This window comes from Salvelinus sp. IW2-2015, linkage group LG11 (genome assembly GCF_002910315.2).
Source record: "Salvelinus sp. IW2-2015 linkage group LG11, ASM291031v2, whole genome shotgun sequence".
In the NCBI taxonomy this organism is placed as follows: Eukaryota; Metazoa; Chordata; class Actinopteri; order Salmoniformes; family Salmonidae; genus Salvelinus; species Salvelinus sp. IW2-2015.
In genome coordinates, this window is record NC_036851.1 from 35,741,666 (window position 1) to 35,761,004 (window position 19,339).

Consider the following 19,339-nt stretch of genomic DNA (forward strand, 5'->3'; position numbering starts at 1 on the left):
TACTATGGCCTATTTATTRCCTTACCACCTCACGCCATTTGCACACACTGTATATAGACTTTATTTTGTTTCTATTGTGTTATTGACTGTACGCTTGTTGATTCCATGTGTAACTCTGTGTTGTTGTGTCGCACTGCTTTGCTTTATCTTGGCCAGGTCGCAGTTGTAAATGAGAACTTGTTCTCAACTAGCTTACCTGGTTAAAATAAAGGTGAAATTTAAAATTTAAAAAATACGGGAAAATGTTGCACAATCCAGGTGTGGAAAGCTCTTAGAGACTTACCCAGAAAGACTCACAGCTGTAATCGCTGCCAAAGGTGATTCTAACATACTGACTCAGGGGGTTGAATAYTTATTTAATCAAGATACTGTATATTAGTTTATTTTTCATACCTTTACAAATGTTAAATTGTGTAGATCGTTGACAAAAAAAACATCCATTTTAATCCCACTTTGTAACGCAACAAAATGTGGAAAAAGTCAAGGGGTGTGAATACTTTCTGAAGGCAGTATTTTATTAAATCATTTAAAAACACACTAACATATGATGTAATTCACAGTATACAGTAAAATAAAGGCCATTACAACTTAGTCAAATCAAACATAAATCTTACACAGCTGTCTTGCCATGCCATTCTTTGTCAAACCGATTTTCACCAAGATTAGGATAATAAATTCAAAAGCTACAATTGAAGAATTTCCATAAATCTTAAATATATTTTGAATAATTCTGTTCTTATGGTTTTATACTATAAAAACAACCAGTAGAGAATGACATGTCAAAAATATGGACAGGTGTAGTCTCATCAGAAGTCCTTGTGCTCCTTTTATATAGGTCTATGGTGCTCCTCCTCCTGACTCATGGCACTCGGACAGCCCTGGTCATGTCACCTAGTGTGGAGTGATGAGCAGTAGCTCTGGAGGCCTACTGAGAATGGCCTGTCCTGTGGCCGTGCTGCTTTGGAGGAGAACACTCTCTATCCTGTGGATCCTGGCAGCGTGGAGGATCATCACAGGCTTCTGCTCTGCCAGCTCAGATGACAGCCTGCCAATACGCTCCTCCAGCTGTAAATGACGACAACACAAAGAGCATGAAATTAATCTGGAATGACCACAAAATAACAGGAAAAATTGTTGCATGATATGGCATGGTTATTATGTGCTTGACCTGTTGTAACTTTTGAATGTTCTTGTTTTCATAGCTGAAGATTTATGGCTCAAATGAAATGATACCTCCAGAGGAATGCGTGCTAAATCAAAGTCATCCATTTAGTTAAGTGGATAGGAAACACATGAAAAAAATGTTGCTTCTTGTTTTCTTCAAGGACTGGTGAACAGCCGGTAAAACGTCAATTGTTTTTGTTTATAAATCGTTATTTGCGCTGCCATTGTGGTCGTCACTAGTTACCACAGCCACAAAGTCATGAACCCAGCATACTTCTAAAATGTCTCTTCTTAAAATGTGATTTTAAACCTAACCTTAACACCATTGCTAACCATATGACTAACCTTAAATTAAGACCAAAAAGCTAATTTTTGTTTTTATGAATTTATACAATATAGCCAATTTTGACATTGTGGCAACTAGTGGAAACCTTGTGGCCCTTGCATATACTGTACCAATGACCACAGCGTCTTCCCTTCAAGTCTTACCTGCTCCAACTCTTTGCGGATAGTGTTACTCTCCTCAGTTTCTCCCTCACTTCCACTCGTCTGCAGCCAGCTTCTCAACACTTCTTCAAGTCTTCGCCACGACCTACACACACACACACACACACTTAAATCCACCAGAATGTATAAATGAGATCTATCAGAAATGTTCATCACAGAGCTGTGAGTCCTTACTGAAGTAGCTTGCGGTCCTGTTGGAAGCGCAGCATGTCCAGACGGATGTTGAGCAGCTCTCTGGTCCAGGCTAAAGTGGGATCCACATTCTCCTCCTCAGTTAACACATCTTCTCCATCAGACTCTGGCTGTTGATGTAAGGTGGAGAACTCATTGGGGGGCAGTAGTGAGGTGTCACTTTCCCATGAGCCACTAGGCTGCCTCACCTAAAAAACAGATATTCTATAAAGAAATCTCATTGAAAACACAGTAAAATGACTTTACATGTGTTTTTGGAATATAGTAACTTACCTTAGTTTGAGTGTGGGTGGCCATGAATGAGGAAGGGGGCAGGAGTAAGTCCTGGCCTCGTGATTCATGATGTGGGGCCGTTGGGAAACTGAGATGGGGAGCTGGGTGTGCCCGTATGGGAGAGATGGGGATGGAGGCTGCAGCAGGGTAAAGGTTCGCTGTCACTGGGACCTTGGTTTGATGTGGAAGAGGACTGGGTCTTTGATGTAGAGGAGCTGTAGGTGGGAGCACCTCTTTGACCGGGGAGTCAAGCAGATCTCTAGGCCGCCGTGGCTGCAGTCTAGAAGCACGCACCGCCACCCTGCACACAGTTATAGAGCTGCTGTAAGACTGAGCATAAGAGACATAGTTTCCCAGGCACACATTAAGCCTTGTTCTGGACAAAAAAAGTGATTTGTATGGGGATTCTCTATTGAGCATTATTTTTAGTCCAGGACTCTTAATTGGTATCTGGAAAACCCTCCCATAATGTTTAGGGCCTGATGTTTGCATAGTAACTGTGCCCACTTACAGGTGGTTGAGGATGTCGTCTCCTGCTCTCTGCCCCACTATGCCACTCTGGGTATGTGTACGGCTGTGGGTGCGGCACTCTGGGTCAGGGCTGGGTAAACAGAAGGTCACACTCTTCTTGGGGGGCACTGCTGTCGCTCTAGGCGGTCTCGCCCTGTGTGGTCCACTCAGGGCCCGCTGTTTCCACTGCATGGCACAACGCAGCACCACCCTTTGGAGACGCCGCAAGCTCTGTAGATCACAGACAAGACGGACTTGATCCAGTTCCACACAGAGACACACAGACATTCAGGCAGGCAGGCAGACAGACATACTATCAGATAATCAAACACAGCAAGTGCTCACACACACACCTGCTCCTGGCTGTGCAGTGCTATGTTGGTGCTGAAGCTGCCCATGTGAGCGGCGTGTGTGAGGACGTGGGCCACTCCTTCCCTCAGCAGCTGATCTCTATAGAACTGGGAAGCCTGGGCCAGCCTTTCCTGCTTTCTGTCCTGCTCTGTGACCCACAGCCTCCAGGCCTCCAGCACCTGGATCAGAACACACCAAGGGATCAGACGTCTCATTCAGTATGTCTGATGAGTCTTCACTCTTCTATGTTTCCACTATTCACCGGGGGGCGTCTCATTCATTATGTCTATAGAGTCTACTGTATGTTTTCACTTCCATTTCCTTTATTCTAGCTGTGGCCTGGATATCATCAATGAGAACTTTACACGCGCCAGCCTGGTCACAGATCTGATTGTGCAGTCTTGCGAACTCCAATGGTCATTGGCAAGACAGCACAAAAAGATCGGGACCCAGGCTATACATCCACAGGGTCAACAGTAGTCATGCAGGAGACAGAATTCCTCCACTACAGACAAACAGAGAGAGAGGGATAATATCTCCTGTGTTTTAAGTTGGGCTGAAAGCCAGCTGCCAGTGAAGTATGTGTGTCCAGGTATTACCTTGGCCTGGAGACTGAGGGACCAATGCCAGAGGGCCAGTTCTGTCTGCTCAGCCTCTCTCCTTCTGTGCTGCAGCTGTGCAGGCCAGGACCAGAGGAGAACAGCACACTTAGATAACAACCAGGAGTTCACCAAGACAATCAGAGGCTTACAGACTTACCATTGAAAGTTTATATAATAATCTGGCCTTTCTTTAAGACAGTAAACATCAGAAAATATTTTTTTCCAATTCCATCAATGTATTTAAAAGTGACTTGAACAAAAGTTCACGCAAATCTTGTCAAGGAGGCCTTTAATATTTGAAATAAGCATGTTAAAACAGGAATTCATGTTAAAACAGCAATAAGTTCACCACAATTTTCCAGTGTGCAAAGAAGAGCTGGCATGTCTTCTGTCTCAGCAGCAAGTGGCCTCTCCCTTTCATCACCTAGAGAAGGACCACATAAACAACACAATACTAACACAAACCTACCTAGGATCAGAAAGTATCAAATAGCACACTGCAGACTCACAGGACCAAATGCAGTATCCATCTACCTTGTAGCTCTGCTGATGCTGCTGGTACATAGTCCATGATCTGAATGTTCTGCAGAGAAGAGAGTGGTGGTGGAGCCTTATGGCTTTCTCCATGCCTATACTGTCCTCCACAACCTCTCTGCTTCGCTCCCTCCATCTCCTGAAAGTCGCCTCCTGCCGCACTGAGACATAAAAAATGATGGCAATAGACTTGACATGTCAATGGAGGCTTTATTCAATGTGCTGGGAGAATGATCTAACAGAAAATAGCATTGAATAATGAACAATTTGTCTCCAGCTGCTTCACTAAGAATTGGAGCCATGGTAAAGTATTTCTCTACCTTTATCCATGTGAGTCTGAGCCTTGCTCACTGCCTCTCTCTGCTGGTGACAGTTTGACACTGCACAAGATGTGGCTTTCCTCCATCCCAACAGCACCTACAGGAAAATAAATTAGGCACATTTGTGGGTGAGCAGTAGTTATAGCCACGGAATCAGTCTTGGTAACATATGAAGCAGTAGATAGGTCTTACAGCAGCTCCAATACCTTAACCTGAACGCAGTGCTGGTAGTGGTTCTCTGCTGTCTTCTCTCTGCTGCTGGCTGCTGCCAACAGGGCTACATTCTCCTTCCACACACGCAGAATCCTCCTGGGAACACATAATACAAGTGTCAGTTAGAAATATTGCAAAATCAATATTACAAGTAAGAGATTGTGGATAAAGAGGTATATATAGAGACTGTGACTCTATTTAGGTTGATACCTGAGGAAGTGTTTCTGATGTTGACTGTAGCGCTCCTCTACATGCTCATAGACCTGCTGTCTTTGGAGGTGATGCTCCTACGGGTGATAGGCAAAGAGATTACAGCACGTACCACAGGATACACACAAACCAACAAAGCGGAGCCCATTCCGTGTGCACCAAGCAGGTCAGAAGATGCATGATGACCAAATTAAATGTTGCTGTGCCAGTTTACAAAGCACACCAATATAAGTGTAGACTTGTGTCATTTATTACAGTTAATGTGAGGTCTGCTGTACCTTCCAGGCCTGTAAAGTGTGTTTGAGAAGTCTGTGTTCATAGTAACTGTCCATCTGATCCAGCCTGCTGTTCTTCTCTGTTCTGTGCTGGACATACTGACACATCAGACAGACAGACAGACAGAATGTGGGATAATTACTCTGGACAAACCAAACATTACAGCATGGCTAATGGTAGATTATGTATGGCAAGATGCTGTACCTCACTCCAGCCACTCAGGGCGTGTCTCACACAACGCACATCACCATGTCGACCTGCCTGCTCCTCTCGTTTTCGCCTTATGAGAAACATACGAAAAAACACAAATATACAAACCAAACACACATATACATGAAGGACTAAGGCAAAATCTCAAAGGGTCTTCAATTGTCAATCAAATCCAGTTAAGAATAATCTCCTGTTAAGAAAGCTCATAATCTGTAATAGTTAGGACTGAAAACATCCTATATCATGTATACCGTATATGTCGGAGTACCTTTTAATGTGTATATCAAACAATATTTCTGTCATGTAATACTGTGTATAAAAGTACCATGCATGTAAAATATATGAATAATGTATATGTAAAAAAAAATAGCTGTAAAAAAAAAAACTTTAAAAAAAGGACCTTTGTCCTCCAGAGAGGGGGGTGGGGGATGGGCCCGCAAAAAAAATGAAGAATAACCTCACACTTGCCTACTTCTTTCTGAACAGGTTGGTCCCAAACAGTCAGCGTCAGGTCATTAAAGTAAAATACAATCAAAGTTGTAAGATATTATCGTGATCCTCGCTGATATTTCAGTGAACTGCCGGTGGTATAGTACCTGTCCCGGATCACAGTGACATTGTCCTTCCACTGGCTGAGTGTGTTGTGGACTAGAGTACGGCGGTACAGTGTGTCAGAGGCTCTCTGTTTCTCCCTCTCCTCCTGTTGTTGCCTCGCCCTCCGCTGCCAGTGGTCCCAGGCTCTCATCAAACACGACCTCTCCTCATGCAGCAAGGCCTAAAAGGCAAGACAGGTGGGCCCTCTTCGGCTATTTGTCTGTACCATGACGGTGTGTTGTATGTATATCTTTGAGTGGTATGTTTGTGTGCGTGTATTGTGACTGTGTATTTTACCATCCTCTCAGCCAGTCTCTGCTCCTTCCTCTCCTCTGAACGTCCCCACCAGGTATAGAAGGCCCAAGTGTACTGATGCTGCCTACAGAGGGTTAGAGTGGGTCACACACTAACACAAACGTCATGCTCACAAATCTAACTGTATGTTGTTCATAATTATAMACTGGGTGGTTCGAGCCCTGAATGCTGATTGGGTGACAGCCATGGTATATCAGACCGTATACCACGGGTATGACAAAACATTTATTTTTACTGCTCTAATTACATTGGTAACCAGTTTATAATAGCAATAAGGCACCTTGGGGGTGTGGTACTCCAGGCACTCCGCTTTGCATCGTGCGTTAGGACAGCCCTTACCCGTGGTATATTGGCCATATACCCCCTCGGGCCTTATTGCTTAAATGTAGCCCAGGGGCCTTAGTCACATTGGGGGGAATTCAGACCTGAGTTACACTTAATTCTCTCTACAGGTATTCTGACCTTAGAAAGCGCTGTCCATTTTGTTGTGTTAGGCTTTGAAACAACATCCACAACAACCACGTTTTACACTGTTTCAGCCTGCTGTTGAACTTCTTTCTTCAATTTGATCATCACAGTGAGGTGAGTATTAAAAGTACTATAGGCCTACTGTTCTGATGTGATTTCCAAAGGCATTTGTATTGATGTCAGAGTGGTTAGAGGGACAATAGAGCCCTGAGTACCAGTCCATTAGGACCTGATGGAGGGACAATAGAGCCCAAGGTCCCAGGCCATTAGGACCTGATGGAGGGACAATAGAGCCCTGAGTATCAGGCCATTAGGACCTGATGACGGGACAATAAAGCCCTGAGTACCAGGCCATTAGGACCTGATGGAGGGACAATAGAGCCCTTAGTACTAGGCCATTAGGACCTGATGACAGGACAATAGAGCCCTGAGTACCAGGCCATTAGGACCTGATGGAGGGACAATAAAGCCCTGAGTACCAGGCCATTAGGACCTAATGGAGGGACAATAGAGCCCTGAGTACCAGGCCATTAGGACCCAGTGGTAGTTAGCAAGTATGCTACCAAAGCATGTCCAGAGTGCATTAAAGGAGATTACCGTGACACAGSGGTCACATGGAATTTTACTGTGGCCATGACTCATGACTGCCTGTGTGGTGGTAATATGGTCACCGCAACAGCCCTAGGTCTAGCGAACCTGTCGGTTCCAAGTGGAAAAACATCTAGGCCTACATTCCTTTTTCAGATAGAAATAACAGCATTCYCCATGCACTGTCATTTATTAATTAATAAGAGCTATTGATACTTAGGTGCCCATAGAATATGTATGCCTATTTTCACAATTCTATATGTATTGTGATTTGATACTGCGATTTTATTGCGAGTTGATGCTCCAAACATATTGCTCTGTATGTTTGCTGCAGAGGCACAAGAGAGAGCATAAAAAATAGTTTTTATCAGTCATGGGAATAAAGGTGCTGAAAACATGTTGGCTCAATATTTAAAAAGAAAATGGAGAACAAGCTATAGGATGGAAAATACCAGAGTTTTGGAGCTGGTACAGCTGATTAGCGCTAGCTACAGCAACCACCAACAAAAAAATTAATATATATCAAGATATGTAACTGTTTAAATGTTTTCCCCCATCACTATTGATAAGAGCTAGGTAAATGAGTAATATGTTTGGGAAGGGGATTGTACATAAAAATAGCAATTGTTTGAGGATTTTTCCTTCTGATTGCTGGAGACTAATGTGAAACCAGTCATGGAAGCAAACTGAAAAGCATAATAACATGACAGGCATTTCCGCCCCTTTCCCACAGTGAAGTATAAAATGCTGTGACTTTATGCATAATTTCAATAGTATGGCCTAAGCATTGCACAATGACAGTCGCACTCTCTAATGTTTTAATTATATGCCTCAACTTTCTGTTTCCTACTATTCTATCATGTTAAATATTAGCCACTATCAGTATTGACCGGCAGTTGGCCACACATATTCAAATGCCGATTTACTGTTCCCTTCAGTTGGTACAGTTCGTATCATTCCATTCCATTGTTTCATTTACCTTATTTGCTTCCTCTGTAAACACTGCCACGTCCGTGTGGTTGTTGCTGAAGAACACTAATAATATTTGATCATATTTAAAGTWAAAAAAATGTTGGCTAATTAAATCATTATGGAGCACAGCCCAAGCCATAACAGTTTGACCGTGTCATCACACAGTTCCATGGTCAGCGCGGGCAACAGGCCAGGGTATACTACTACTGTACACTGTTCTCCCTATTATAATTCTATGTACATTCATCTTCCAACATTACCATGGGTTGAAGAACTGAATGTGGCGTTTTTATATTTTGTGCCTGAAGGCTCTCCAAACCCTATTTTTCCATTAAGTAGCCTAGGGTCCATAAAAACTTCCTTAATCATAGATATTGTGTTCTAAAACTGAGATAAATATGCATATGTTCTAATAACTATCTTTCATCTCCATTCTGAACGCATTCTAATGTTGTGCCAATCAAATTCAAATGAAAGTTACCAGTATAAAAAGGGATTCCTTTAGAGAAATGAACAGAAAAACCAATTGAAGAAACACTCCTGATCAAATTGGTATGCCACCCAGTGTGAGTTTTCTAGGGTTGATTTAAATGTATTCAATGCGTGCAAGAGAGCAACACCAAAACGCGTAAAAACGGCATACATTTCCTAAGTCTAAATCGGCCACAAAGCATCTTACAGTAGTAGTGCTGATCTAGGATCAGACAAGTGACACCTGATCCTAGATCATCACTAGGTCAGAAACAGGATGGAACTCACTGATTATGGAGTTGTGCCAGCTCTGTCCTCTCCCTATGCTGTCTCCTCTGGCAGGTAAACTCAACCCATGAGTCAAGACACTGTGGAAAGATGTGGTCAGCAAACCAGGCCTCAGCACGACGCTCCAGCCCCTAAAACCACACACAGTCCACACAATGCCAATGAGTGGAATGTAAGAGGGTGTATGTGTGTGTGCACATGTGTACGGGTGGGTGTACCTGCATGTGTCTGTGTTCAACAAGCTGCTCTCTCCAGTGGCGCAAGCAATTGCTCTGCAGTGAAGTGCTGTCAAAAGATGGCATTAATGAGATCAGAAAAACATGTATCATAGAAATAGCATTACTAATATGAGAAAGTGTATCATCAATTCATAACTGTGTGTGTGTGTGTGTGTGTGTGTGTGTGTGTGTGTGTGTGTGTATCTATGTATGTGTGTGTGTGTGATGTATGTGTATGTATGTATATGTGTGTGTACCTGTAGTGGGTCAGTGCCATCTGCATCTGCATCTGAAGTCTCTGATCTTCAGCTTCCTCAAGACGTTGCTGCCAGAGTCTCCAATATCTGCCTGTTACCTACAGAAAACACACACAGAAATGTTGTTTGAAAAACATGAATTGGGTGTCATACTTACTCTGTACTGTTAGAACAATTGTAATGATACTAATGCTGGGTGACTTCATGGATATTAGCTACAGTATAATAACAGTTACAGTGTGATGATGATGCTGGACAGCGATGTTCTTGTTGAGACGATAAGTTTTGCTCCGAGTGACATTGAGGGTCAGACTTCTCAATCCAGTGTGCTGTAGTAGACAGACCAAGTTGGAGTGAGAGAATTAAGGAATACTCTATGGCAGTGGTTCCCAACTCCAGTTCTCAAGTACACCCAACAGTACATATTTTTATTGTAGCCCCGGACATGCACATCTGATTCAACTTGTCAACTAATCATCAAGCCCTCAATGAGTTGAATGAGGTGTGTTTGTTCAGGGCTACAATGAAATGGTGTACTGTTGGGAGTACTGGAGGACCAGGGTTGGGAAACACTGCTCTATGGTACAGTAACCAGTCTCTATGGATGTCCATAAACATTCATCAGATCAGTGCTCCTCCATCTTACCAGTAGATGGCGGTGTTGGTGTTGACTTGCAGCCTGGTCTCTTTCAGACTCCTGCATGCACATCCTCCTGTCTGCACAGGAGCTCAGGAAATGTTCAAATAAATTCAGAGAAGTATGATGTTGCAGTAGATGAGAAAAGTCGAGAATTGCCTTATGCTGTTCTTGCAGTAGTGTGTGACTCCACACCAGGCCCTGGTGTTTTACAATGAGTGTGTGTGTAGTAGGATACATTGTCTCCAGCGCTCCAGTGCCCTGCGCTGTGTGCTGCGTTGTGCCAGTCTATAAGAAGCCTGCCCTCTGTCCACCTCTCTCTGTCTGCTCTGTAGTCCACTTTTCCACACAAACCAATACCTCCTGACCAACTGGAGTTGCCAGGCTCGCACCGCAACATCTGAAACACAGGAGGTAAACAATTATATAAGAATAATGACAACAGAAGTAGTGTTTTTCACTGGAAGTTCTCGAGGATTTGAGAGTTTGGTGTTTGTTTTTGAGACCATCTAAAATGATCAAAATTTGTCAATATACGGTATGTTTCTGAAAAAGTGTGAGTTTAATCCTAGACCATGAATGTCCAATGATTGTGACAGAAGACCAACAGTACATATGATAAAGAGATTAATAGAAGATGGGACCTTGTGGTTTCCTCTTAGTTTGGCGGAGGTGAACATAGCTGATCCAGCCACAAAGCGCCTTTCTTTGCATCCCATGAATGTAGTGCAGTGAAGACTTGGACTCCCTCTCTCTCCAACTACAGGCAAGCATGTACACTTCTCTCCACTGAAGCCATGCCTAAGACACAACAAACATACATGTTCAAATCCTTAAGAGTCTGTTGACGCACCCATGCGGCAATCTAAGTAATTTAATTGAAAAAATCCCCATCAAAATCCGTCAGTTTAAACTAGAGATGTATGTTTTTTTGCATGGGCTGCATCTCAATCCACTGCATCCGCCTCTGTCGGCCTTCCGCATCTGTGTTGGAAGGTGGCTGAGCTACAGCGGTGATTGTCAGACCATGAGACTTGTCAGACCTGAAAATCGGTCTTCTCACAAAAATAGTTTGGCCTAAACTATTTGGACCACTATGGAAAGCGGAGACTAACAATGGCGTTCTCCATTTTGCTCTACGACCTCCACGTGACTTGTCTGAAGGTAAGCCATACAAATTAATGGAAGTATGGAGATTTGAGTTTGTGCCAACAAAAATAAAGGGTTAAATATGTGCCAAAAAAACGAATATTGCCTTAGCTTTCTTATATGGCCTAGATATAGGACGGACACTTCAAAACCTTGTTTCTTATTATTAATTTTTTTACTGTCTTTGCCATTTTTGAATRTGTTATTCAATGCGTTTCTATGGGTTATAGTTATAAAGGCCAAATTTGATATTTTATCAAATAATTTAACATATTCTTTTAATACCTAAAGGGGTCCTAAAATTCAAAATGAAATAGCTAAATGATCCATGGTATGACCATCTTAAAACAATTCCCCCCCACCCCGGCTTAAATGTTAGTCCAATAAAATGTAACATTTTAATTCACCAACACCTGGGGAATGGTACAGATATGTGTGGGATGTATAAGATGTGCTCTACTCACTCTGCCCTGTAGCATCAGAGCCCAGTGCTGCAGTGCTTGGTCCTCCATAACACAGGCATCATATCTCCTCTGCAGCCCAGTCTGCCACACAGTCCACATCCAACTGTATTGGGGGGAACACACATAAGCATTAACACAGGCTGACCCCTCCCCTTTCACTTACATTTAATCAAATGGTCAATCATATATAAATCCATCACGCAATGACTGTGTATGCCGGAAGTTCACTAACCTCCGAGTGACTTAGTCAGTGTATTGTTCCTGATTCAAAGTAATCCAAAAATAAATAAACAAAATAGCATTTATCAGTCATAATGCCTCACCGTAGAGCTGTGAGTTTCCGGAACTGAAGAGCAGATTCTTGCATCCTGTGTTTCATCCTCCTCATCTCGATGTATACTTCCCAGCTGTCCCAGGCCACACGCTGACACCACCTCTCAGCTGGCATACAGGAGAAACTCTAATTACTGCTGTGACTCATAACATGCCCTGCCAGCCACTACTGCTGGGGTCCATCATTTTCCAGAGGGAGACATTCACCTAGATTAATACCAAAACCACACAAGCCAGTCCATACCAAAACATGTTGCTTTTTGGAATATCCTCCTCTCCTCCTTCTGTAAAGACACAAACCTCTGCCAGCCATGGAACACCTGGTTATACAGATAATACCTACAACACAGGAAAGACAGCATCATCAGTTTCCACATTGGCCAAACTATTGTTGGCTGCCATACAGCGCCTTCGGAAAGTATTCATACCCCTTGACTAGGGAGGTTGCAGTGCCACACAGGCAGTCATGAACTCAGTAAAATTCCATGTAACTATTGAGTCAAGGTAAGCTCCTTTTATGTACTCTGGACTTGCTTTGGTACTACCCAACTTGCTAACGACCATCAGGTCCTATTGGCCTGGTACTCAGGGCTCTATTGTCCCTCTAACATTGATGCAAAAATCACATCAAACACTTCTCATCAAAACAGTAGACCTATCATACTTAAAACTCACCTCACTATGATGATCAATTTGAAGAAAGAAATTCAACAACAGGTTGAAACAGTGTAAAACATGGTTGTTGTGGATGTTGTTTCAAAGCCTAATAAAAAATAATGGACAGCGCTTTCTAAGGTAATGATTAATTCAAAACACCCATAGGCATATTAGAGCTTTTGCATATGCATAGGCTTATGAGCCCAAGCCCCCCCCCCCCAAAACAGAAATAAAAATTATGATTGTTCCATTATACAATACATAGCCTACCACATATTACACATGGCAGAAAAACATAAAACAAAACTGATTTAAGATGTCTTTGGTACATAATTGGTCTAGCCTTTGAGTGTGGACTGTATTATTATGCATACTGGATGGACTGGTTACCTTATGCTACGCTCTAACATTTTTATCCATGAGTCTGGGAGAGAACGTATAGCCCTAGGCGGTGCCAACAGGTTCATTGATTGTGCAGGGCGACTTACAGTTAGTCTACAATTAGTGAATTTGTATTTTGAATAGCCTAGTAATAGGGATTTTATTATATTTTCATAATTAATTGGGTGACACATTACCTTTAGCTATACAGAATATAGAATCCTCTCTCCTTCATTCCTTTCTCGAGCGTACAGACGGGCTGTCAACAGTTTAGTGAAATATGTTTTGTTGCAAAAACATGTTACTAACGATGTTCCCAAACAGATTTCACTTGGTTTCCCAAATTAAGCACTGGGTAGCTGTAGGAACAAGCTTGAAGAGGCCATGGCAAACAGAGTTTGGGCGGAGTATCACCTGTCAGGCAGCGAGAGCATGCTCCTCGAACAGTGGTTGATACATGGAGTGAAATAAGTGTTGTTATATTTCTMAGCTGCTCATATTAAGCACATGCTCCCGCTATAAAACCCAAGTAGCCTACAAAACGGACAGGTGGGAAAGCGCGCGGCTTCCATTTGCTATTTGAGTGCATTCAAATTACATGTATTTTTTCCCCTGCCCCTTTGATAATGGGCTATTCTAAATCAGAACAAATTTCATGACTGCCACAGCCCTACACTTTTCCACATTGTGTTGTGTTACAGCCTGAATTCAAATGGATTTAAAAAAAACTCACCCATACACACACAATTCCCCATAATGACAAAGTGAAAACATGTTACATGTTTATAGAAATGTTTGCTAATTTGTTGAAAATGAAATACAGAAATGTCTCATTTACATAAGTATTCACACTCCTTTTCTATGACATGCCAAATTGAGCTCAGTGCATCCAATTTCCTTTGATCATCCTTGAGATATACGGGTGAAGGAGTCAACCTGTGGCCAATTCAATTGTTTGGACATGATTTAGAAAGAAACACACATGTCTATATAAGGTACCACAGTTGTCAGAACAGAAACTATACCATGAAGTCCAAGGAACTGTCCATAGATCTCCGAGATAGAATTGTGATGTGGCATATCTGGGGAAGGGTATAAAACATTTTGAGTGTTGAAAGTTTACAATCGCACAGTGGTTTCCATTGTTACGGAATTTAAAAAAGATGGAACTACCTAGACTCTGCCTAGAGCTGGCTGTAAAACCAAACTGAGCAACCGGGCAAGAAGGACCTTGGTCAGGGAGGTGACCAAGAACCCAATGACGGAACTTCAGAGTTCCTTGGCTGAGATGGGAGAACCTGCTAGAAGGACAACAGTCTCTACAGCACTTCACCAATCTGGGCTTTATGGGAGCGTGGCCAGACGGGAGCCACTCCTGAGGAAAAGGGAAGGGCTTGCACACCTGTAGTTTGCAAAAAGGCTCATGAAAGACTCAGATCATAAGGCAAAATATTCTGTGGTTTGATGAGACAAAAATTTTACTATTTGGCCTGAATGCAAAGTGCTATGYCTGGAGAAAACCAGGCACAGCCCATCACCCGTCTAACATCATTCCTACCGTTAAGCATGGTGGTGGCAGCATCATGCTATGGGGATACTTTTCAGTGGCAGGGACTGTGAGACTAAAGATAGAGGGAACAATGAATTCCAAATACAGGCACATCCTTGATGAGAAACTGCTAAAGAGTACAAATGACCATAGACTGGGGCAAAGATTTACATTTCAACAAGACAATGACCCCAAGCATGCAGCCAAAGCAATGCTGGAATGGCTTCACAACAAGAATGTTAAAGTCCTTGAGTGGCCCAGAATTGAATTGCATTGAAAATCTGTGGAAAGACATGACGATTGCTGTTCACCACCGCTCTCCATCTACCTTAACAGAGCTTGAGAATCTGCAAGGAAGACTGGGATACAATCCCCAAATCCAGATGTGCAAAGCTGACAGACATACCAAAGACGACTCAAAGCTGTAATCACTACCAAAGGTGCTTCTACAAAGTATTGACTCGTGGTGTGAATATTTATGTAAATGAGTTCAGTATTTAATTTTCACTAAATTTGCAAAAAATTCTAAAAGCATATTTTTAAGGTTGTCATTATGGGGTATTGTGTGTAGATGTGTGAGAATAATTTTTTTAATCCATTTTGAATTCAGTCTAGCACAACAAAATGTGGAATAAGTCAAGGGGTGTGAATACTTTCTGAACACACTGTACATCCCAGCAGGCAAAGCTGGTTGCAATGACGTCATTACAACCAGATTTTAAGGTTGCAATAACGTAATTTCAACCAACAGACTTTGTCCGTAAGTACTGATGGGCATGTATTGTCACCCCACAACTGAGCAGCAGCGGTTAGAGACAGACACTGACCTGTAATGGCACTCTGCCCTCACTGTGAGGCTCCACTCCCTCCTGGCTGTCCACCACTCATCCTTCCAGCCCCCCTGAGCCCGCTGTAGCACCACTCTGCGATGGTGAGACCTAGAGATTGGAGAAGGTAATAATCTTCCAGTTAGAGAATTCAGGCTACACACAGTAGATATATTCACAGCATCAGTGCCTGACTTGGGCAGGAGCTCACCAGAGCGKAGTACCAGCACCTTAAATGTTCTACAGCTTAAGCTCCTGTTCCTCTTATAGAATATTAGCTAAAAAGTATTTTGGCGCTCCTGCACCTAATTGTAAACAGTACATCCACCCAAAATGAGTACCAACAACTATTTCAGTCCAAGTCAAGTACTGCATAGCATCAAGAGCTTTACTAATGTTATTTTCCCACTATTTGACATTGTAATCCATTAAATTCAAGCAGTGATGTAATCTGGCTATTCCTCCACAGGACTGAGAAAGTGCACCTGGCTTTGTAAGGATGAACACGTCCAAAGGTCTTCTGCATCCATAGTTTGAGAAACTTCCGTGCAAGGTGCCTAGAAGACAGAGTTTGATCTCAGGGATGGACAACTCGAGTCATGGAAGGGCGTTGTGTGTGCAGGCTTTTATTCCAGCCCAGCACTAAACATACCTTAAATATACAGTGGGGAGAACAAGTATTTGATACACTGACGATTTTGCAGGTTTTCCTACTTACAAAGCATGTAGAGGTCTGTAATTTTTATCATAGGTACACTTCAACTGTGAGAGACGGARTCTAAAACAAAAATCCAGAAAATCACATTGTATGATTTTTAAGTAATTAATTTGCATTTTATTGCATGACATAAGTATTTGATACATCATAAAAGCAGAACTTAATATTTGGTACAGAAACCTTTGTTTGCAATTACAGAGATCATATGTTTCCTGTAGTTCTTGACCAGGTTTGCACACACTGCAGCAGGGGTTTTGGCCCACTCCTCCATACAGACCTTCTCCAGATCCTTCAGGTTTCGGGGCTGTCGCTGGGCAATAAAAATTACAGACCTCTACATGCTTTGTAAGTAGGAAAACCTGCAAAATCGGCAGTGTATCAAATACTTGTTCTCCCCACTGTACTTTACAAAAATATAAACTTAAGGTGCAACAATTTCAACGATTTTAGTGAGTTACAGTTCATATAAGAAAATCAGTCAATTTAAATTAATTAATTAGGCCCCAATTTATGGATTTCACATTTACGGGCAGGGGCGCAACCATTGGTGGGCATAGGTCCACCCACTTGGGCGCCAGGCCCATCCACTGGGAAGCCAGGCCCAGTCAAGACAKAAATACTCCTCAGTTTTAGCAGCTGCCCAGGTGACTGGTCTCAGACAATCCCGCAGGTGAAGAAACTAGATGTGGAGGTCCTGGGCTGGTGTAGTTACACATGGTCTGCAATTGTGAGGCCGGTTGTTCCTGCAGTCAGCATGCCAATTGCACGCTCCCTCAAAACATCTGTGGCATTGTGTTGTGACACAAAACTGCACATTTTAGAGTGGCCTTTTATTATTTCCAACACAAGGTGCACCTGTGTAATGATCATGCTATTTTAACAGCTTCCTGTCAGGTGGATGGATTATCTTGGCAAAGGAAAAATATTCACTAACAGGGATGTAAACAAACTTGTGCACAACATTTTTGAGAAATAAGCTTTTTGTGTGTATGAAAAATTTCAAGAAACTTTTATTTCAGCTCATGAAACATGGGACCAACACTTTACATTTTGTGTTTATATTTTTGCTCAGTATAATCAGATGTGTTAGTGCTGGGATTAAACAAAAGTCAACACAGACTAACGTTATAGCCTTCAAGTTCTAGTCATGTCTATTGAATAATTACATCTGGCCAATTGGTTTATTTGAGGGGCTACTTCTCACCTTATTCTCAACTCCTTGAGTCTTCCACCTCGGTTCCAGGTGTATSCGACTTTATAACAAGATATAACATTGCGTGAAGTTATTTTTGCACCAGTTATATTTGACTTTTGGGTTCCTCTACCTCTGGAAGTCATTGCCACAACAGTTGTCGAGTTAACCACCTGAGAAAGCTAACTACTACCACTGACCGTCAATCAGAAGATTGGAAACTTCTTCAACTTCGTTAGCTGAACACACTGGCATTCTCTTCATATGAATAACGTACCATGCATGACATTTTCTTCATTCCCTAACCAGTCTCAAGTCGACAACGCAAATTGAACCGTTACATCCGCCATAGAAAACGCAAACAGTGTTTTGTTCAGTGAGGTATATGAACGGTTTTGTTTGTTAAATCCAACTGTCGCGCATACATTTTTCCACTGTGAATAGGAGGAAATAACTAAGTACTTCCGGGTAACGAATCTGTGGGAATGCAAAATAGCAGTCCCGTCCTCTATACGTAGTAAATTAATAATTAGGTCGAAAATTATTGAACATTTGCAAAATGATAGTTATCATACAAAGAATAATGAAAAGTATTTCTATAAGATATTATGTTGTTTTTTAATAGTAAACTCTGTTTATTGTCTGTGTAGTCCTATCATTTATTGCACCGTACACAATTTCTGTATGTTATTTATTTTATTTTATTGTGTGTGTAGTCCTATCATTTATTGCACCGTACACAATTTCTGTATGTTATTTATTTTTTATTAACAACAAATMWATACAGGAAGTACATGTGGGAACACAAGTATATATAAATAATATACAATGGACAATTGGTCGAGGGTGTACAATATCAAATCAAATCAAATCAAGTTTATTTTATATAGCCCTTCGTACATCAGCTAATATCTCGAAGTGCTGTACAACTGGCAACTGGCAACTGTACAATCACATTACACAAGGACCTTAAGGGACATACATACACTCATTATTCTAACAGATTTTTTGTTAGTAGAGTATTTAATTGTCTTAAAATTCAGTTCAACTTCTTTTTGTAAGGTAAGAAAATGTGTTTTTTGTTTGTAAATTTACATTTGTGAATATGAAATTTGGCCAAAATTGACTCAGGAGCACTTGTAGCTTCCAAATCCACATATTTACACCCAGAGGAGCGTCACTGCGCATGTTGCACCCCTTAGAAGTTAGCTTCTCACCTAATCACCTGCTAACAGTAGAAATTTGGCATCCCATTATAAGGCAAGCCAAGAGTGCAAGTCTGGTATGGAATGGTGTTTTATTTTACACTGGAAATTAACAGAGTAAGCTAAAATAGTTCATTTATTCCTTTGTAATTAAGATGTAGTCCTGAATTAGTCAGTCAGCAGAAATTAGTTACAATACAAAAGTTCAGACTGGACTCTGGTTTTATGGACACAATCAATATTTTTTCCTGCAAAGTGCTATATTGTACCATATAGTCTCCAGGGATATAGGATCCAGGGTCACCATGCAAACTTTTTGTATTTGTGTTTTTATAAGTTTTTGCAAATGTATTAAAAATAAAAAACAGATATACCTTATTTACATAAGTATTCAGACCCTTCGCTACGAGACTCGAAATTGAGCTCAGGTGCATCTTGTTTCCATTGATCGTCCTTGAGATGTTTCTACCACTTGATTAAAGTCCACCTGTGGTAAATTAAATTAATTGGACATGATTTTGAAACGCACACACCTGTCTATATAAGGTCCTACAGTTGACAGTGCATGTCAGAGCAAAAACCATGTCATGAGGTCGAAGGAATTGTCCTTAGAGCTCCGAGACAGGATTGTGTCGAGGCACATATCTGGGAAAGGSTACCAAAAATTGTCTGCAGCATTGAAGGTCCCCAAGAA

At 41.8% G+C, this 19,339-nt stretch overlaps 1 protein-coding gene across 6 annotated transcripts; it reads right to left on the reverse strand.

The window, feature by feature from the left end:
* Window positions 1–494: 494 nt before the first annotated feature.
* On the reverse strand, window positions 495–17,903 carry sfi1 (SFI1 centrin binding protein). Of its 6 annotated transcripts, none has more exons than XM_070445697.1 (29): window positions 17,453–17,903; window positions 16,016–16,087; window positions 15,531–15,641; window positions 12,361–12,455; window positions 12,107–12,224; window positions 11,784–11,886; window positions 10,815–10,971; window positions 10,409–10,570; window positions 10,180–10,250; window positions 9,770–9,862; window positions 9,534–9,631; window positions 9,277–9,343; window positions 9,059–9,138; window positions 6,254–6,335; window positions 5,959–6,137; window positions 5,357–5,432; window positions 5,155–5,250; window positions 4,877–4,953; window positions 4,660–4,762; window positions 4,454–4,550; window positions 4,134–4,294; window positions 3,949–4,023; window positions 3,597–3,671; window positions 3,000–3,176; window positions 2,648–2,877; window positions 2,137–2,437; window positions 1,846–2,051; window positions 1,654–1,756; window positions 495–1,065 (listed from the first exon to the last, which is right to left on the reverse strand). In XM_070445697.1, exons 1-29 carry the CDS (start codon window positions 17,584–17,586, stop codon window positions 892–894), a joined length of 3,573 nt encoding a protein of 1,190 aa, XP_070301798.1. In that variant the 5' UTR covers window positions 17,587–17,903; the 3' UTR covers window positions 495–891. The 6 variants fall into 6 exon arrangements, with proteins under 6 accessions (XP_070301798.1, XP_070301797.1, XP_070301800.1 ...); XM_070445696.1 differs by having other exon boundaries at window positions 4,660–4,759; window positions 9,059–9,189; XM_070445699.1 differs by having other exon boundaries at window positions 1,846–1,973; window positions 9,059–9,189.
* Window positions 17,904–19,339: the final 1,436 nt, after the last annotated feature.